A 22,500-nucleotide genomic window follows, 5' to 3' on the forward strand; every position below is an offset into this window, starting at 1 on the left:
TCAAAATTAACTCGTCTTTAACATTCACATAACCAAGAAAAACCTTGCTTATTAAACAAACTGAAATTCAGAAATAACATCTTCAAAACTTGATGGGAATGTTAGCAAGATATTTTTAGAACATTTTTGTTATCTGAGCTGAACATTTAAGTTGAAAAATGATTTCTACATTGTTCTTTGAACATTTTTGGAATGTTTTTTAAATGTTAATACTTGCTTCAGAACATTCAAATGTAACATTCGATAATGTTTCAAAATAATAAAATGGAACATTCCAATTAATGTTACATTGAAACGTTTATATAAACTTTTTTTTTTTTTTTGCAAAAAGTTCTTCAAGCACATTTTGTTAGCTGGGCTAGTCTTTAACAATGTTCTCAAAATGTTAGCACAGAAACAGTTTACAGTGTTCAAATTGCTAAAATATAACATTTGGGTTTTTTGTTATTTACTTTCCATAAAAAGAAACTAAGTAGCTAACGCAATTAGTTACTTTTTCATGGAGTACTTCATTATTGTAATGCACTAAGTAACAGTTGTATGTGAGGAACAGACGTGATTTGAGTCATTATTCTCAGATTTCTCCATCACAGGGTTCAACAGTGAGTGGACTTGTTGAGTGGGCTTTTAAATCACTTGACATCACGTCTTTATTTCAGCTTGACGTTTGTGGTCACTGTAAACTCCTGAGCGTGAGTAAACGATGACAGGATTTTCTGTATTTGTGTGAATTATCGATGTGCCATAAATGCACAGATGATCTGTGGTGAAGGAAGCCGCAGCACTCTCTCTCCTGCACACAGATCGTTGTTTTCTCACTCTGATTGGGTGTCGCGCTGCCGGGGTTTCCGTGGTAACAGCTGTCCATTTGTGGAGCTTCGTCACAGGGTTCCGGCGGCCAGATTTGATTGATTGCTTGTCAAGATGTGAAATGGATGTTGAGTGGAGGAACACCTGCAAGAACCACCAACTGTCTCTCTGTCTCTGTCTGTCTTAATGATTCAGAAACACGGCAGGTTTGTGTTGGCCAGAGAGAGAGATGGTCATTATAATGGATAAAACAAACAGATCCGTAAAAGCACCACTCAATAAAATACAATATTTCCTTTAGTATGCGAGAGAAATTATCTATTTCAGGGTTTCTCTCAATCCCCCAACTGCAATTCAATTGGAATTTAATTGGAAATAAATTCAGGACTGATTTATCATCTGTCAGTGTTGCTCTAGACTAATTCTTTTGATCAGATGTGAGAAAGACAGAGCCTCTCTTTCACTAATATTTGGGTAGATTATTCAGATTTGCATGCACAGGAGAACTCCTGTAAATTTCCATCTAATTCACAACGTACAGGCATGAATTTGTTCTTAACTCCATTCTAATGTGAATAAATCTGGAGTAATCAACGCCATTTCAAACAGGGGAAAAAAGTCAATTACAAGATAAAAAAATGGCAAGCTATAAACTTAGAAACTTTTTTGCATATCCTTATTGTTTATATGTATAGTTGTATTTTATATTATATTTTAATTTGTATTTATTTGTATTTTTACACTCTACCATTAGTGCTAAGTGTTATCTGCATGCACCAAGGGTCTGATAGTAATGCAATTTCAATTCTCTGTATGTGCTGTACATTGATGATAAAGCAGACTTTGACTTTGAATTGTTAGACTATAAACTCAGATGTGCGATATAAATTCAGAATTGCGATATAAACTCAGAATTGCGAGACAAACTCAGAATTGTGAGATATAAACTCAGAACTGCGATATAAACTCAGAATTGCGAGACATAAACTCGGAATTGCGAGATATAAACTCGGAATTGCGAGACATAAACTCGGAATTGCGAGACAAACTCGGAATTGTGAGATATAAACTCGGAATTACGAGACATAAACTCAGAATTATATAAACTCGGAATTACGAGACATAAACTCAGAATTATATAAACTCAGAATTACGAGACATAAACTCAGAATTATATAAACTCAGAATTACGAGACATAAACTCAGAATTACGAGATATAAACTCAGAATTGTGAGATATAAACTCGGAATTGCGAGATATAAACTCGGAATTGCGAGACAAACTCGGAATTGTGAGATATAAACTCGGAATTGTGAGATATAAACTCGGAATTGCGAGACATAAACTCGGAATTGCGAGACATAAACTCGGAATTGCGAGACATAAACTCGGAATTGCGAGACATAAACTCGGAATTGCGAGATATAAACTCGGAATTGCGAGACATAAACTCGGAATTGCGAGACATAAACTCTCGGAATTGAGGAAAAAATAAGACGGAATTGTGAAATATAAACTAATAACTAGACAAAAAAAAAAAAATACGAGACATAAACTCGGAATTGTGAGATATAAACTCGGAATTGCGAGACAAACTCGGAATTGTGAGATATAAACTCGGAATTGTGAGACAAACTCGGAATTGTGAGATATAAACTCGGAATTGCGAGACATAAACTCGGAATTGTGAGATATAAACTCAGAATTGCGAGATATAAACTCAGAATTGTGAGATATAAACTCAGAATTGTGAGATATAAACTCAGAATTGTGAGACATAAACTCGGAATTGCGAGATATAAACTCAGAATTGCGAGATATAAACTCAGAATTGCAAGAAACAAACTCAGAATTTAGAGATATAAACTGTTCCTAAAAAAAATGATATAGCAATTAGCCATATTTCTTGAATGATAACCAGATGTTGCTTGTCACACACCAAAAAAAATATTTTCTTACGTATTTTTGTCTTGTTTTCTAGTATAAATATCTAAACATTCTTGAATCAAGATGCATTTACTTGACAAGTAAAATGACAAGATATTATGTCTTGTTTTCTGAAAAAATTATGAAAATTTTGTTCGTTTTTGGTAAAAATAAGAAAAATAATCTGAATTCAAAGGCAAAAGAAGATTATTTTCTTGCCCCACTGGCAGATATTTTTGATTGTTTTAAGCAAAAACTAACAAAATTGTGATGCTTTTTTCAGAAAACAAGACATAATATCTTTAGTCATTTTACTTGCGAAATAAATTAATATCGATTCAAGAATTTTTTTGCAGTGCAGTGCTTATTGTTGTATACTGCATCGCATATTACTTCCAAAAAAAGTAGTGCACAGTATGTACTTGAGAACATGCTGTAAGCAGTGCACTAATATTGCATTCAGTGTGTGGACAGAGAGTCCTTTGACCTTTGGTTAGAGGTCAGGAGGTCACAGTGTTTCCTCTGCAGATGAGATTTTCATGCAGTATGCACCAGTTTTGCGTGTCTTCATTTACATTGTGTGTGTGTGATCATGTGTGTGTGTGTGTGTGTGTGTGTGTGTGTGTGGAGAAAAATAGCACATATAGAGCTGAATATTCAAAGTCAGCAGCTTTACAGAGCGAGAGATACAGATAAACGAATGGAGCGCAGGATGATGAATGACTGTAGGTCTGCTTGTCATCTCTGTCCTGGAGTCAAGGTCTGAGCGAGTGTGTGTGTGTGTGATGTATCAGCTCCACTGTGGGCACAGGCACATTTTAACACTAATGAATGACAGCACAGGGCCATCGCTGCCAATGAAATGGAGTCACGCTCTTCAAGGGCCAAATAATTAGAGTCTGTGCCATCAGCGGCGCCACGTCCTTGTATCATATACACTGCATTCTCTCAACGATTCAGACTCACACATTCACCACCAGCTACTAAAACACTGCTGCTATAATCAGCTGCTGACTGCCAAACACGCAAAATCAATGTAAAACAGACTCAATTAAATTACCATCGGACACATACTTAGTGCACATCAAGGTTATTATAGTAAACTAAAACCAAATCCAGAAAAAGTTGTATTTACTTGAAATAATATTTAAATAAAAAAAATAAAAAAACATTTTGTATTTGCACTTAGTTTAACTTGAACTAAAATAACAAAAATAAACTGTCATGACATTTAAAAAAGTAAAAACTAATAAAGCAACAAAAACACAAAATTACTAAAACTTAAAATTAAGTTGAAAACAGAAAATATAAAAATAAAAAATCTAGCAGCTCACAATTGTTTCTCTATAAAGTCTTGTAAAGAACTGTGTTAAGATATAAATACATATAAAATTGTCAGAAAAGTCAGGATTGCGAGATATTAAAATTAATTCTGACTTTCTTCTTATTTCCTCACAATTCTGACTTTTCCTCTCAGAACTGCAAGGTAGAAATAAAGTTGGTAGAACATCGTAAGAAACACATTTTTTTAACCTTTAAATAACATTATAATTACCACAAGAGAAACTAAACACTTTAAAGTTCTTAGAATGTTAAAAATAAATGTTCAAATAATGAATCTTAAAATAAAATGTATCATTTTGGGATATAGAACGATGTTAGAAACTTTTTTGTAACCTTTGAATAATGTTCTAATCTTGACAAAAAAAAACAACAACAACAACAACAAAAAACCTATGTTTTAGTATTTTAGAAATATTTGAATACAATGTTCAATTTGTTTCCTGGTATTTTAACATTTTTAAAATATAAAAAAATAAATGTTCAAATAACATTATGCTTCGGGTAAAAATAAAGTTAGTAGAAAATTGTAAAAATAAATTTTTGAAACCTTTAGATAACATTATAACCATGACAAGAAAACTGGACATTTCAACATTTTAGAAACATTTAAAAAGCATACAAATTATTAGTATGCATGAGCTTATTATAATGCATTTCATTTGTATGTCCAAAAAAAAAAAAAAAAAAATAATAATAATAATAATTTTTAAATTTTTAATTCAGGTTTTGAGTGCAGTATAGTATTAAGAAATCCAGCTCATGCATCAGACTGTAAGTGGAAGGTCAGGTGGAGTGCAGTGCATTGTGGGACGCAGTTCAAACAGAAGATTTGCTCTGTGCATGACGTACTGCATACTTGTATTTGAGCTGCAGTGCTTCTGAGTGTCTGATCTAATTCACAGTGACTCTTTCTTCTTTTCTTGTCTTATCGATGACTTACACAGTCGCAGCACGAGTGTCTTTATATTCAGATATTCTCTCTCTCAGTAATGAATGATACGCTGGTGTCAGTAGGAATTGTGAGCGCTTACAGCGAGAGGCTGATAGTGTTGCTGTGTGTTTTAAGAAGGTCACCGTGAGCCGGCGTTTCTTCCTCCTGCTGTGTTCTGAGCTCCTCTTCCTCAGTTATTATCTCACCTCTGCATTCATACACACTCCTCATAACACACACACACACACACACACGGTCATACAGCACACGCCTGTCCTTGAGCCGTCTGTAGCTCAGAGAAACAGGAACTGTGTCCCTTGTGAAGGTGGAACGGTGTTAAATTGATCAGAAAATCACGACGAACAAACCATGTTTGTAGTCTTTGATTTGAGACGGTCAACTAAATTGCAAGAAAAAATGAATAAATTTATGAAAAAAATTAATAAATGTAAAAGTTATAGTTGCATGCAGTTATATACTTAAGAATATATTAGAATTATATATATAAAATATTTATATATAATATAAATAATATATATGAAAACAAATATATTTACATGTAAATATTTACAAAATATACATGCATATGTGTCTCTTTATATATAAACAGTACACACACATATCATTATTATAAACTTTCCTAATAAATCAATAAAAATGAAAAGTTTTGTAAATATAATTACTAGTGGATGCACTATAATTTTATTGTTTAAAAATGACCAATAATCTGTGACCAATATATTTCTCCTCTCTTAACTGTTTAGAATAGTAGCGAAATAATTCTGAGTAAAATATGCATTTTGCTAAAATATTTGTTGTTGGCCATTAAATGTGCCTTTTGTAGAACTTTAAATCTACATTTAAGTGTAATTTTATGATAGCAGTAACTGGGGGACTATTGTAATGGTATATATTCCAATAAATATTTGATTTAAATCATTGTAGAATAATGACGAGCTCCACACTTCCATCCTTTAGGCCTACATTACATTAAAAGTGTGAATGGTCACTAGCAAGGTTGTTTTCTAAAAACAAGTAAACTTTTAGTTGATGAAAACAAGTGCAGTGTATTTCCTCGGCTCTGACGGTGTGTTTGTGTGAACGAAGCATCTGCCAGATCAATGAACATAAATGTGAATCTAATTATAGACCACAGCTCGCTAATTTCAGATCACTGTTTTGTGTTCAAGTTAGTGTCATTTCTTCCAGTTTTCTCAGAGCTCGTCTGACATCTTTGAAACTTCCCCGAGTGAATGAAGGTACTCACTCCTGATAATTAATCCTCGCCGCGAAATTCTCCTCCGTTCTGGGCTTCAGATAAATGTGGGGAGCTTTTCTCTCACAAAAGGGTTTATGAGAATCGTAATTACTGCAATAAGCCCTCAGGGAGCTTTTCTCTGTGGTTTTGAGTGTGTGAGCACTGCAGATATGGCATTTTCATTAAGTCGTGTAACATGAGAGTGGGAAGCAGCGCAAGTGCGCACTTTACATTAAGAGCTCTGATTGTTCTGGCATGCATTTTATTATTTTGCGCCTTTTCTGTGGCGTCTCGCTGATGACACTCAGAAATGAGCTTGTAAACACATTCAGGCGTCCTTAAAGGGGTCATGAAATCAAAATTCCCTTGATAGTTTGACATATAAGAGGTGATTGTTCTATAAAACATCCACCACACTCCACAACACAAAACTTAGACTTAATTAAAAAAACAGCTTGCAGTTAAATAAATATGCCAAAACCACAGCTTGTGGAATGTTCTACTCTATGATGTAATAGTGTCGATAAACCCCGCCTCCACAGAAGATGATCAAAGCTGCTTTTACATCACTGTTAAGCCCCGCCCAGCCATTCTACGTCGCTGCCTGTTTAGCCCCGCCCAGCCATTCTACGTCGCTGCCTGTTAAGCCCCGGCCAGCGATTCTATGTCGCTGCTTGTTTAGCCCCGCCCACCGATTCTACATCGCTGACTGTTTAGCCCCGTCCATCGATTCTATGTCGCTGCTTGTTAAGCCACGCCCAGCGATTCTACGTCGCTGCTTGTTAAGCCACGCCCACTGATTCTACTTCACTGACTGTTTAGCCCCGCCCAGCGATTCTACGTCGCTGCTTGTTAAGCCACACCCATCAATTCTATGTCGCTGCCTGTTTTGCCCCACCCACCGATTATACGTCGCTGCCTGTTAAGCCCCGCCCACCGATTGTACATCGCAACTCTGTTTACATCACTTAATCTACATCACTGCCAGTTTAGCCCCGCCCGCCAATTTGTGCATGTAGTGTAAATAACGAGGGGCGAACACGCAGGTCTACGCTGAAACCAAACAATAAAGATGCTCTGAAGACAAGACGACGCTCTTCAGCACCAAGTTGTAGAAAAACCTTCCTTCTGATCCCAACGTGAGGAAAGAGTGGATGAACTATATTTTTTAACGAAGATCCAGACCACGTCAATAAGAACTCTGTCCTTTGTTCACTTCATTTTACCGTAGATTCATTTATAAACAAGGCAAAAATCAACGCAGGATTTTCATAAAGAGTGAAACTAAGAGACAATGCTGTGCAACTTCATTGGATTCGACACAAGTGTGAGTCACTGTTTTTATTTACATGATAACTATTGCTTTGATCAATCATTTGATATGTACCGAGTAGCATATTCATGCGTTTTTAAACCTAAATGACTGCAGCGTTCATCTGTAAGGATGGAATGTAGGCTGTCAATCATATGCAACTATTAGCCAATCACAGCAGTGGGCGTTTACTTCTGGGTCTACAAGCCTCCACGCCTTCAAACAGAGCGTTCAGATAAAGGGTTAAAAACAGCACAGAAAATAGCCTGTTACTTCTAAACTATGATGTTTTTTGATGTTTGATAACATTTGATCTTGATAACATTATAAGTGGACCTCAGAGAACAGTACAAAATAAAAAACAAAGGCAGTTCATGACCCCTTCAAGACTGAGAAACGAATACAGAGGGTTTGTGAAGCGCCTCAGTCGCGCTCGCTGCCAACTCGCTTTGCTAACAAGCTGTTAGCGGTTTGCCGTCCAAGCTGTTCTGATCGTTCTCACTCTCGACATGGTGATCCCGCAGGAACGCTTCACTGCTCAGAGGTTGCCCTTTCAGAGCTCGCACGACTTAACGCAGATCTCAGTTACTGAATAAATCGCTAGGGTGTGTTCACTGAGGTCCTGTAGCTCATCTGTACTAGGCCATGAGTTCAGTTTAGATTCAACACTGAAGCTAATGACCTACGTTCGCTGAAGAACTGTTTACTCTGATTATCGTCATCAATAATGTAACTATTTATTGAACTGTCGGTTCCTGTTGCCACAGGAGAAAGAAGAGAGATATTAAAGAAATCCGTGATTGCTTTTGGCACTTTGATGTTGAGTATCTGTAGTTTTCTCATCCAAGAGTCATGAACACTGATCTGACTGAATTCAATATGGATCAAAACAAGTTTTTATCTAGCAATGGATAAATACAGAAAGCCATAAATAACTAAGAAATGAAGAGCTGTGAAAGAAAAAGTGACAATAGAAACCTGCTGGAAAACAATCCCCATAGTATTTCTAATGGTTTTAATGGGAATCGTAATGGTTCCTTGAGGGTCTCTACTGGTAATTTGTTGCCTTCTGTTGTTATACATGCTAAAATCACTAAATCCTAATGAAATACAGCCCAAAACACACTACTGGACAGGGTTGCCAGGTCTGTGTAACAAAACGTGCCCAAAGGCCAATCAAAAATATACCACATCAGAACTCAACATATGCCACTTTAATACCTAAAATATTTTTTTTGCAGTCACTGTTATGCTTTCTAAAGAATTTCAGCTAGAAATCACTAGAAATTATAAATGGTCTGTTTTCATAAATAAGCTCCCTCAAAACTCTAGCATAGTTTTATCATCCATAAAACATGGAATAATACCACAAAGGGGAAAAAATCAACTTGAGGCAACAGTTTACAAACAGCCAAATTCTGCAGGATTACTGTAAATTTGGCAAAACTGCTACTGGAAAGTAATGGTTTTAATAGTTAACAGTTGATAGTTTTTAACGTTTTTAATAGTATTTGTAACGAAAACCATAACTTTTTTTTTAAAGCAGGAAAATCTATGGACGCCCGTTTTTGCCACGGAATACAACACTTAAATGGTACAGTAATTGCAATTTTTTTTATCTCACAATAATCTCACTTTAACCGCAATCGCAAGTTCATCTCTCCCAGTTATGAATTTAATACTACGTTTCTGCTGCCATGGAAGAAACGATCAAGATATTGAGCAGATCAGTGATTTATTTTAATTTTTTTGCCACTTTGATGTTGACTTTCTTCATGTATTTTTCTCATCTGTACAATCTACTCAAATTTTCACGACCGCTGCTAGAGAAATGCAGTTTGATGCATATTTAATTCAGTCAGATCCCAGTTGTTTGATGCTAAAAGCAGAACTGAAGCTCTTAATTGGTGAATTATTGAACTAAAACTCGTCTGTTTTCTGGTCTTGCGCTCGCTCTCGGTGGCGCAGGTGTGCGATCAGAGCGCTGTGGCTGTTTTTTGGTGTTAAATGAATCATTTCCTCCAGAGAACAGAAGTCTGAGATGTTCACATCTGGTGGTGCACTCAGGTGTCGGATACTAGATCTGTGCCAAAACCTACCTAGACAGCATTTTAAGACACTCCTGATGATTGAAAACAGCAACGTTTTGGTTGAATTCTAAGCCAGTATCATATATATATCTTTAATGTAGAAGGCAATGCATTAGGAAGCTGAGAGAAATGTTGATTATAAAAGTATTTGCACTATAAAAATGGACTACTTTACCCAATATTTGTGTAATTTTATGCATTTTAGAGTATGTTTGCTGATGTATTGCAATGTATGGTGTATGCAGTCTTTCTGCTGCGTTTGCTCTTGTTACAGTGTGTAAATATATGGAGCAGGGCTCTAACGAGAGCTTCGTTAAAGCACAGACGCGCTGGGAACAGTGTTTGTGATTCTCTCGCTCGCACCGCATTAGTGTCCTGTTACCATGGCATCCGCATCACTGTCATCACACCGAGAAACAGTGAGAAGAAGAGCATGACAGTGAAGAAGTCGAGAGAAATCCCACGGGAACGCAAGTCACACCACAGATCTCGTTAATATCTCAATTATTTCTTCAAGTCGGCACAGCCATTGCAAATTAATCCAACGTAGACTGTCGCTGAAGTCTCCTTGCCGAGACAAAAAGTCAGAGATCTCAATATGAACTTAAACATTTCTCATTACATTCCAAGCAAATAATCTGCATTAATTCTTAGCTCTGTACTCGTGCTATATGACAACTCTCGACTCATCTGTGCCTATTTTATCTTTTCTGAAGCAATATATCAGCTGAGACGAAGCTGATGCTTGAATCAAACATAATTTAGAAATTAAGATGCTTGAGCTATAAAAGAAAACATTTTGTTCGGGTGGTGACATTAGAAACCAGAACGAGTGACTCTGTGAATCCGTGTTAGTGAACAAAACAGTTAAATTAATAATTCAATGACTCATCTATAAAAAAAAGTCTTTGTATTGTTCCAAAATTAATCGGTGTAGCTGAATGAATCAGTTGTTTGAACGATTCAATGACTGATTAATAAAGACAGTCATTTGTATCATTCCTAAATGAATCAATACAGCTAAACTAATCAGTTGAATGAATGATTCAATGACTCATCCATTAAGACTGTGAAATGAAACAATGTAGCTCAATGAATTGGTTGAATGAATCATTCAATTAATTATTTACAAATTAAGTCATTTCTATCAGAAATGAATCACTCGAATGAATGATTCAGTGAATCACTCATAAAGGTTCTTCACCATTGGTCATTTGTCGCCACCTACTGGTGTACTGAAGTGACCTGCAGAAAGAGTCACCACAAAATCATCCTACTAATGTTTAAAGGCACAATATGTAAGTTTCCACCACTAGAGGTCGCATTTCACAAAGGCGGAGGATGGTCACGTATATATATATATATATATATATATATATATATATATATATATATATTTTTTTTATTACCTGAACCTTCCACAGTTATTTAAACAGTGAATAAATTATACAGAGAACGTGAGCAAAGAACATTTGCATTATCAAAGCAGTATGACTGACTTCAGTCTAGCAGAGTTTAAGCACTCTAATAAAGCAATAAGCCCCAAGAAGCCGTGGTTTACAGTGAATTTATAACAGCTAAGGGCCGTTGTTAGGTACGACGTGAAGCGGAGTGAATAAAACCCCCTTAACTGTTATAAATTCACTGTAAACCAAGGCTTCACAGGGATTATTGCTTTTATAAACTGGTTATACCATAAACGTAGTAAGGTTTCACAAAATAAAACAGAGCAAATAAAGTGTAATAATATTAATAAAAACAGTATTCTTCCACCAAACAATGTAGTTCCTCAGAATCAGTTGTGGTTGTAACAAAGTGGTTGCCGAGCAACACACAGAAGTAAACAAAGGTGTATGTTACATTGTAGAGTAATTTACAACAGCTTTAAACGCAGCTCAGCCAATCAGAATCAAGGACTGGAACTATCCGTTTTATAAAAAAATAAAAAAAACTCCCCTTTTAACCAGTAAAGCTGTCTATACACGGTTTGATGAATGAATCTCTTACATCATACATACATCGGCACTTTGTTGTTTATAATGAAAGAATTCACGTGAGAGCTTTTGGGAACTTTTGGGATAACTGCATGAAATATATCACACTGTGCAAGTAGTTTTTTGATATTTTATCACGAAAATCTTACATGTTGTGCCTTTAATACACATATGGAGGTGTAGACGTGTGTGTGGATGTTATTCCGTTCAGTCAGTCCATAACACCCACTCTGCCTATTTCCATAATTATGGTAATGCCACAGATGGCGAGCGTCTCAGACAGTCAATTTCTCTGTTTACAGCAGCATTCGTGTGTGTGTGTTTGCAGTAATGTGAGTGACAAACTTCATCATCTGCATCTTCACACTGTCAATTCCTCAGGGACCTCCCGCAGATCAGTGTGTGTGTGTGTGTGTGTTTGAGCCCCTCGCAGATCATTTTAGCTTTACCTCAGTCTCACTCACTATATCCAGAACCCTGGAGAAACCCTTCCGTCTGTGTGTGTGTGTGTGTGTGTGTGTGATCTCGGCGTGTCTCTCAGTGAATCAAAGGCCTCTTTCAGTCTCTCTGTCTCCAGCGCTGAGTGTAAAACACTGAACACGTCCTCATCACACTTCTGCGGGACAAACCTTGAGATGATTCTAGTGAACCGCTGAATCTTATGTGGAAATGTCATGTTTCACTTCAAAATCCAAAGAGAAAATGTGCCTTTTTATTGCTTCAACATCCACAGAAAGGCACACATGGATGAAAAATGGACGAAAACAGAAATTATAAGTACATTTTCACATGCATTCCAATTAATGAGGAGAATATTTCTTAAACAATTTTGCTTTCTGACTGAAAATAAAGACTACTGTTAATGTTTCTGATTTTTCACGTCAGTGAAGTACATCTAATAACCAATTTTAAATCCCATAAAAAGAACATCAATAAATAAAAAATTTAAAACTTGGCATTACTGCAAAATCACACAAATATACACAAGGAAAAATCTGCTCTATAATCCTATTGTTCTAAGAACAAAAGTGTATTTTCAATGCAAAATACAGCTCTGTGGCCAGTAAAGACATGTTATATATAGACAGAAAGAGTTTCTAATGGTAAAAACTGCACAGTTTCACTCTTTACAGTGTGCATATGAATAAATATGATGACGTCGTTCATGCATTCATGGCGTCATTCTAATGACATCACACGAAACAAATCGTGAAAACAGAACGCAGAGGTCATGTGATGATAAATGAATAAAGATGAGGATGAATAAAACAGAGCGGTGCGTCTCTGTCCGTGGTGCTGAATCACAGCTGAACTCGATGCTAGAACGGAATCTGCACGGTTCTTAACAGAATATTTCCGAGCTACATCACGGCAGCACCACGGTAACGTGCCCCAAACGACTACTTGTTGGCACTTGCGTTTAGCGCGGCGGTATTCCGCGTGGTGCGTGACGCGCTCGTCTGAATGAACGCCCCCCGCCCGCGCACAGACTCGCATGCAGTCTCCGTGATTCTCCGTTAGATCCGGTGCAGTGCAGTATCGCGGATTCACACACGCATCCGTGAACCGGAGAGACGCGCGCGGACCGCGGACGGTCATGCCGTGACGCGCGCGGACGCGTCAGCCGTGTTCGTGAAGCCGCGGATGATGATGAAGAGGATGATGATGATGGTGGTGTTACCGGGGCTCGTGATCAGACTGACGGTGATGATGTTCGTCGCCGGTTCGAGCGGGATGCCGCACGTGCTGAGATTCGGTGAGAGATGATCGATTATTGATTTGATTGATTCATTGCCTCTGATTCATTCATATGTGTGTGTGTGTGTGTGTGAGAGAGAGAGAGAGAGATCAGGCCTGGCGGAATCACATCTGTGAACTGAAGATCGATAATCAGCTGCGATGTGGTCAAACATGTCTTACAAAATTACCATAATTACTAGTCACAGACCGATGCATTGTTCATGCTGAGATCACTTACAGTTTATTTAGTGCGAGTCACTTCCAGATTTGTGACTTTTGCCTACATGTATCTATTTTTGAACATGCATGCACAGTGTTTCTGGTTATGACCTTTTGGTTTGTTTTTTTGGCGTGCACATGGTAAGCAGATTCAAAATGTTTATTGCAAGAAGAAAAATATATTAATTTATGCAATAGTACAGTAATAATTTATGCAATAATAACTTTAAAAAGTACAATTATTAGAAATTAAATTTGCATTTAATTATAATAACTAATAATTGGAAATTAAATGCATTTAAGTAAATGTAAAAAAATATTTAATATATAATAAGTACAAAAAATACATTAAAACATTTTAAATGTAATAAATAATTAGAAATTAAATATGCATGAAAATGCATTTAAAAACAAATAAAAAACACAAAATAAATTAGCATTTAAATAAAGATTTTAATATATAATAAATGTTATAAGTAAAAAAAAATACAGCCTTAACACAATGTACAACAATAACTAAAATAAAATTATTAGAAATTCAATTAGCATTTAAATGCAATAGATAACTAGGAATTAAATCTGCATTTAAATAAAAAAAATACAATAAAAAGTACAAATTAAATTAGCATTTGAATGAATAATAAATGTAAGATTTAAATCAATATTAAATGTAATAAGTACAAAACAAATAGAAGATTAATCTATTATTTTATCAAATTATTTTAATAAAATAATACATTTAATTAAAAATTACAATTTAAATTAAATTCACAACTTAGATGGAAACTAGTTAATGACACAAACATACACAAGGAAAAACCTGCTCTATAATCCAATTGTTGTAAGAACAAAAGTGTGTTTTCAATGCAGAACACAGCTTCGTGGCATGTTATATACAGACAGAAACTCTTTTCACTCTTTACAGTGTGCATATGAATAAACATGATAACATTCTTCATGCATTGTGTTCATTAAGTGAAAAAGTGTGGAAAGCGTGCCTCGATTATTTTAAACTATGACTGTATTTTCATTCTTGCACGAAACATTGTGAATCTATCAGTCCTGTGCATGTCGAAAAAACCCCAAACACTGTTTGTGTCCAGAAGTAAACACAGTGAGCGAGTGTGTGACGTCTGAAACGCAGCGTGTGGTCAGCGAAGGTCAGTGATGAACGGCTGCGTTTATGAAGTCTGCGTGATCTCGCTGGTTCTGTGATGCTCATAGACATGTCGCTGGCTCGTCTTCATCAGTCTTCAGCGTCACAGGGCTTCATTAGCGTGTGTGTGTGTGTTTAAGAGTCGGCACGCGTCCGCTCTGCTATGAGCCTCTAGAAGCACAGATGCGTGTGTGAAGAAGAGCATCTTTGTTCATCATCAGCCTCATACATGCATCAGACGGACACTCGCTTACAGATCCTCGTTTACAGTCAGCACTGACACTGATCACTAATTACTCACTTAACTGATGCTTCCTCAGAGTTTATTACAAATGAAGGAGCTGGAGGAGTGAGCTGAATTAATCTTCATGTGGATATATTGATATGCGATCATGTTTCGGTCACGACTGTTCCTAATATTTTCATTTGTCTTTACATTTATTTTAAATGCATATTTAACTTCTCTATTTATTATTGAATTCAAATTTAATTTATAATATTTATAATAAGTTATTATATAAAATAAATTATTACTGTTATATAACTTTTTGTATTATTATTCTTTTTTTGCATGCAGATGGCAAGTAGATTCAAAATGTTTATGATAAGAAAAATATTTGACAAAATTTGCATTTAAACAATAAATGGAATAATAAATAATAATTAGAGATTAAATATACTTTAAATAAATAATGTATGTAAGCTTTAAAATCAATAATAAAAAAAAGTTAAAAAGGGGACATTAAAATTTGCATTTAAGAACATAATAAATGTAATTAATATTTACTGCACATTCAAAATATTTCTGTATTGCTGTAATACTCATAAAAAAATTATTAGAATTAAAATATTTAATTTGCATTTAAATAATTAATTTAAAATTAAATTTAATAATACCTGTAATTATATGTATATGGCAAGTGGGTTATTAGTAATTACAATTGCATCTGAAATTAATAATAAATAATTAGAAAAATTAATATGCACATAAATCAGTGTAAAAACAAATAAAAATATGAAAAATTAAATTTCATTTAAATAATAAATGTAAGAAATAAATTAATAATAAATGTAATAAAATATTAGAAATAAAATGAGCATTTAATTAAATTATATATGTAATTTAAAACAAAATTAAAATTTTACTAATGAGTCTCTTAATTGATGCTTTATTATTGAGTTTATTATTAATGAAGGAGCTGGAGGAGTGAGTTAGTGCTTTACACCAGGATTCGGCTCAAGGATGTGAATCTTAACGAACTTCTTTAATGAGTTATGAATCATAACTGCATTGTGTTTGTATCTGAAGAGGGTTTGTGATCATTCTGGCAGACGTTTGCCTAAGAGTCATCTGACACATTGATGAATGGTCCTTGTGTGTTCAGAACAATGATTCAGTGATTCATTTCCTCTGTTGTGATTCAGTGATTCATTTCCTCTGTTATGACTCAGAAATGTTGACTGATGGTGTTTTTTTTTAATACTACTAGTACTAATAATAATAAATATTAATAAATCTCTATTTTTTAAGGAATAACCACATTTGTTTTCTATTTAATTTTAACAGTAAACCTCTGCTGTGCAGCACTTTGTTTGCCAAAAAATAAAAGGGTTTTTCATTTGATTAGGATAAATTAAATTAATGTTTTATGCCTTCAACTGATTACCAGAAAAATTAAGAAGAACATTTTATATGGCCCCATTATTGTTTAAAAAAGGCCCTTATAAAAAAAAAAAAAGAAAAAAGAAAAGGTTCAAAATACAGGCTTGGGGCTTTTTATTTCTTTTTATAAATTCAACATTTGTAAACTGACATTGACTGTTCATTTTTTAGAAATATCAATAGCATTTCTATTAAAACTATATTCACTGAATGTAATCAATATTTAATCTTAAATCGAAGGCTGAATGAGATTATTTTTCTTGCCCCATTGGCAGCCTTTTTGCTTGTTTTAAGCAAAAACTAATACAATTTGGGTAATTTTTTCAGAAAACAAGACATAATATCTTAAGTCATTTTACTTGTCAATTCAAGAATTCTTAGATATTTATACTAGAAAACAAGACAAAAATACTGAGGAAGAAAATCCTTTTTTGCAGCGTGTTGTGTGTCTCGAATCGAATGAGTCAATGATTCAGTAACCCATTCGTTTGAACGAATCGGTTGAATGAATGACTCACTCATTCAAACAATGCTGCCACCTACTGGTACATTTAAACATTATTAATTCTTAAAGCAATGAAATAAACCATCTGGGCCTATTTTTTTCACTTTAATTATTTTGTTCTATATGACTGCAAGTAAAAACTAATAATGCATGATGCTGTCACTTAAGATGACATGAAGAAACCTGATTTCAATCATTAATTGCAGTCAGACTGCATCTGTATGTCACTGCAGGTTCGTAGCGCTCGTCTCCTGTGTGTGTCGTGACTCGTTGCATTTAGTTTGTGGCTTCACGTGTTAAATGGGTTCAGTTTTATGTGTGCATCACGCTTCACAACGTCTAGCGATGCTGTAAAACCAGATCTTCAGGTGTCTTGATGAAGGGTCCTGTGAGATCCTGCGTTTTCAGGACCAAACGTGTGATAAACCGCACTTAAACGAGAACAAACCGCCTCAAAGCTCTGTGTCAGACGGCAGAAATGCACGACTATTTTCTGCGGCAGTAAATTGCACCTTTCACGGTTTAATAATACAAGCAGAGCTTTCAAGAACAAAGCAGAAATCCATTAGCTATTAGCATGCGCGGCACACATGAGTCAAAGATGGATTGATTCCATATCCTCACACAAACACAAGGAAATTCATGTGGTTAACATTAACTTCAGCAACATAATTCATTTTATAAATGTTACATTTTTAAAAATCGACTGACACCCCATTACATATATTTTTTTGTATTTACTGTAATTTATGTTTTTAATAAATTCACATATTCATTTTGCCTTTTAAATGAATCTATTAATTAATTAATATTCAAATATATAATTATTTTTTAAATTAATAAATTTTATATATATGAAATAAAATATATTAATCTCAAAATTATTTAAAAATAAATAAAAATTATAATTTATATGTAAATTATACAACACTTATCATAATAATGTGATTTTTTAATTATAAAAAATATAATTTCACAAATTATGTTATATTAATTTTGATAAATTAAATAAATGATATTAAATACCTTGTAAATTATTTTAGAATAAATATAAATTATAATTTATATATAAACTATATAATACTAATCATAATTATAAAATAAAAATATATTTAGAAACATACAAATTAGATATTATCATATAAATTACATTAAATTGTATTAAATAATTTCTTATGATACATATAAATTATATAATACTAATCATAATGTTAGTTTATTTTAATAAATTATACAATAAAAATACATTTATTAATATTATTATTATTTATTAAAATATATAAATATATAGGAATTATATATTAAATGTATTAAAAAGGTTCTATATATGTTATATTTAATAATAATTACTCTGTTTTTATAAATGATTTATATCCAGGGTAAGTCAAGTGCACATGTTGAATGTTAAGTTATAAAAAAAAAAAAAAACACATGATTTCTGCTCACGAAGACGATTTATTTCCACATACTGAATGTGTTCAGATCAGGGTTGATCATGTGATTTCAGGTTTCTGTTCACTTTACTCACAAACGCTGCAGAGATTTCAGCTTGTGATGCTGCAAACAGCCGTCAGCTCTGAATAACGACAGAGTGTTTCTGTGAAATATAGAGTCTGACAGATCGCCTTCAGATCCTCGCAGATGCAAACTGAACCCTGGGAGCCGCTGGTCAGAGGTCAAACGAGGCAATGAGAGAGAGAGAGAGCGGGCGAGAGAGGTTTGTTTGAAGATGATGTGAGATCCCGAGTCAGTGTTGGTTGCGTGTTTCGTCTGAGAAGATGCTCCAAAGGTCATGAATGAAACACAACACTGTGTTTTATCTGCTGACGCTCGTGTTGAGAAACACACACACACACACAGAGCTCTGGCCTCGTCTGCGCTTTACGTGTTTATGTTTCTGTGTCTATTCCTGTTAATTTAATGTGAAAACTTGATTTTATGACTTGAAACGTTACTTCATTCAAGCCATTTCACTGTTGTGATTACAAAAATTTATTATTTATATTTTCATATTTTTATGTTTACCATACATAATGAGACAGTATGCAAAGACACAAAGGGGCAATCAAATTTATTTTATTTTATTGTATTTTACATTTGGGAGCACAACAGTACATTCATTAGAAAAGCTAAATTATTTGATTCAAATTGCCATATTTTGTGCAAATTTATTTATTTATTTTTAATTTTAGGTTATTATAACTATATATTACTTTTTGGGAGTTCAGCACCACATTCACTAAAGACCTGAAATATTTAATCCAAATTGCAATATTTGACAGATTTTTAAAATTATTATTATTATTTTTTACATTATTTTACTTCATGCTTAATTATTTATTATTTTAATATATTTTTGTTGTTATTATAATGTATTATTATTTCATTTTTTATTGCTCAACTGTACATTCATTAAAAGGCAAAATTATTTATTATTTATTAAAAACCTAAACTGTTCAAAGCAAATTGCAATATTTAATGGATTCTTTTTTTAATTCTTTATTTTTCTTTATTTTTTATATAATTTATTTTATTATATTATTTTACTTATTTCTTTTTTGACATTATTTTATGTAATATGTTATTTATTAGTTGTCACATTATTAATTTCTAAGCATTACTACTAATAATAATTTACATATGTACAAAAATGTATTACACTAAACTTTTACAATAATATTTAGAACATTAAGATCTATATGCTTGAAATGCAAACAAAATAAAAAAAGAATATTGACAAATTATTTACATTAAATACTGACACAAATACTATGCTAAATATTTACAGTATTCATGTATTTAATCTGCATATTAAAAAGTTAGAACATTTACAAACTAATTATTTACATTATTTACAAAATTATACAAGTATTTAAATAAATTTGAAAAATAAATATTTACAATAATATTTAGAATGTTACATAAGATTCATGCATTTAAATTGTATATAAAAGAAAAATAATATTTGCAAACTAATTAACCTACGCTCATTTACAAAAAACGAGTATTTACAGCAGTATTTAGAACATTGAAATTTATGTTTTTGAATTGCATATAAAAATACTTTTTTAAAAAAAGTTTAAAAGAATATTTACAAAGTAATTATTTACATTAAATATTGACAAAAATATATGACAATAATAAAGCTGCAAGCAGCATTCTGGGGCCAAGCACTAAATGTGCTTTACTTCAACATGGCAGAAAACAAAATGATGGAATATGAGAAATGAGATACTGTAGGACTGGGAGATTTATATTATATTTATAAAGAATAACATTTACATCATGTTCACAACTTAATGTGCTGCGCTTGGAATAGAACTAGGGGGTTAATAAAGAAAAAAAAGTTACTTTAATCATTTTGTAGTTACATTATCAAGTTGACTAGTTAAAGATGGTAAAAATCATGAATCGGTCAAACGTTATGAAAAAAATCGTGATATAATTTTTTTGCCAAATCGCCCAGCCCTAAGTGTCAGAATCGCCACAAGTCAAGGAGAAAAACTCAAAAAACTCAAATTATGTCATTTCCATACCTAAAATAAGGGGTGTGTGATATTGACAAAAAATATTATCTTAATATTTTTTTGAATTTTATTGAAAACGATAATTAGGCGATATTCTGCTGAGTGTGTTATTGTGCTGGTCTCTTAAACTGACTCCTAAAGTGTTTGATATTCTTCATATTCTGTGTGGAGGTCCGTTCACACTGATATAAATTAATCTTTTCCAATAAGTTTAAATCGATTTTTACCTTTAATGGGCATTTTTATCTTTATAAAGCCATTTTTTCTAAAAGTGTGCATTATCTTTTGAGTCAAATTCTTACATTTAATCAGTGCATTAGAATAGTAAGACTTTGAATTCGGGCTGTTACCAAGCAAATGAAATCAGTATCAATAAAATTGATCTTCGCAGTGCAGAGGAAACACAGAAGCTGCGTCTGAAGAGAAGTTTAGATGTATTTACACACAAGACATGAATGCATTTAACCTGCAGTTACAAATGCATAAATAATGTTTTGATATATTAAACATAAAACGTTGATATTTGAAATTATTTAAATAACAAGACCCTTTAAATTTGAAATTAAAACCACCAGTAGGTGGCAGCAAGTCACTCTTAATAAGTGAATCATTGCGACTGAACCGAATCATTTAAACGGTTGATTCATTCAGGAACGAATCACAGAACAGTGCTGTGACTGTGTTTGGGATTATTTTTGTTGGAGAAAAAGAGCAAAAACAGACAATATGGCGCCTAAAACTTAAGTCTTTTAAATAACTTCTTGTTTATTGAACTGTTGTTAAAAAATAAATCACATTTGTAAATGAACTTGATTAACTGTATGAAGTGGTATACATTTTCTGCCCCCAGATCCTGAATTTGTGATCATTCTAAATGTATTTTTACAGACTGGATCATGCACACATGCACGTAATGCCTGTTTCGAATGGTTTTTGCAAAACACTGGATAATGTCAAATCGCAAATCGTTAAAACAACAATTACGATATTACTGCAGTCGATATATATCGCACACCCCATATGTATTTTTTGTAACACAGTCAGTGTTATGCACACTGATCATAAACACACAAAACGTACCATTTAGCGCATTTTCATCACAGGTAGGATGCGAAATATTTCAACACAAGCATTTCAGTCTAATGTAATTCATGCAGTATTTCAATATTAGAACATTTGCGGGCGCGGACAGAAAAATGGTAGGAACGGCCGATAACGGTCAGAAATTCCCGGGCGGGAAAATAAAAAGTCCCGCGAATGTGATAACCGTTTGAAATCATCGACATATATCATACTATAGCAGCATATATCCGAAAAACGTCATCTGAACAAGTAACTAACATGTTTAAAGCTTTTGTTAGGACAAAATAAAAACGTAAAGTTACATTAAATGTTTTAAAATAATTTACATACTTTAAGTTTATGTAGCCTACGATTGTTCAGTCAGATCATCACAGCGTATAACAATTGTCTCTCTCTCATAGCAAGCTGAATATGAGTGCACTTAACCTCAAAACGAGACAAAAACTACAATAAAATGGAGCTCTATATCTGTCTAAATCAAGCGAACAAGTGCTGGAACGACAGCTAGTCACCTACTGAGTAACTGAGATGTCTTACCTGTCAGTAACCGCTTAAGATCTCCGAGCTTGCGCCACTTAAAAGCCATGTTTGAAGTTTTGACAACAGGTGATTGTCGTTTAGAACTGTACTACATCGAGCTGAAGTAACTGTTGTAAGAAGACGCTACAAACGTTCCACACGCACTGCTTCTTTCTGTTTATGGACGTGACGTAAACACGCAAAGACGAATGACGTCATTTCCCCACGAGATCGGTCCCGACCCCTCAAATTTTAAATTATCATTATTAGTAGTAGTAGTGTTTAAGTTCACCGCTGCAAAATTTACAAAAGAAAATCCACTATGTGTAAGTATATATACTGTATATATAGTAATTTTTATAATTATTACTAATTATTCTTATATATATATATATATATATATATATATATATATAATTATA

General features: G+C 33.6%; 1 protein-coding gene across 1 annotated transcript in view; it reads left to right on the forward strand.

The window, feature by feature from the left end:
* The first annotated feature begins 12,945 nt into the window (after positions 1–12,945).
* Positions 12,946–22,500, forward strand: part of LOC109068158 (glutamate receptor ionotropic, kainate 2-like) — a 51,074-nt gene continuing 41,519 nt past the window's right edge. Inside the window, exon 1 of the mRNA XM_042721535.1 lies at positions 12,946–13,422. Within this exon, the coding sequence (XP_042577469.1) occupies positions 13,311–13,422 (112 nt within the window). The 5' untranslated portion in view covers positions 12,946–13,310. The remainder of the gene's footprint in view (positions 13,423–22,500) is intronic.

Source organism: Cyprinus carpio, chromosome B4 (genome assembly GCF_018340385.1).
Source record: "Cyprinus carpio isolate SPL01 chromosome B4, ASM1834038v1, whole genome shotgun sequence".
Classification (NCBI taxonomy): domain Eukaryota; kingdom Metazoa; phylum Chordata; class Actinopteri; order Cypriniformes; family Cyprinidae; genus Cyprinus; species Cyprinus carpio.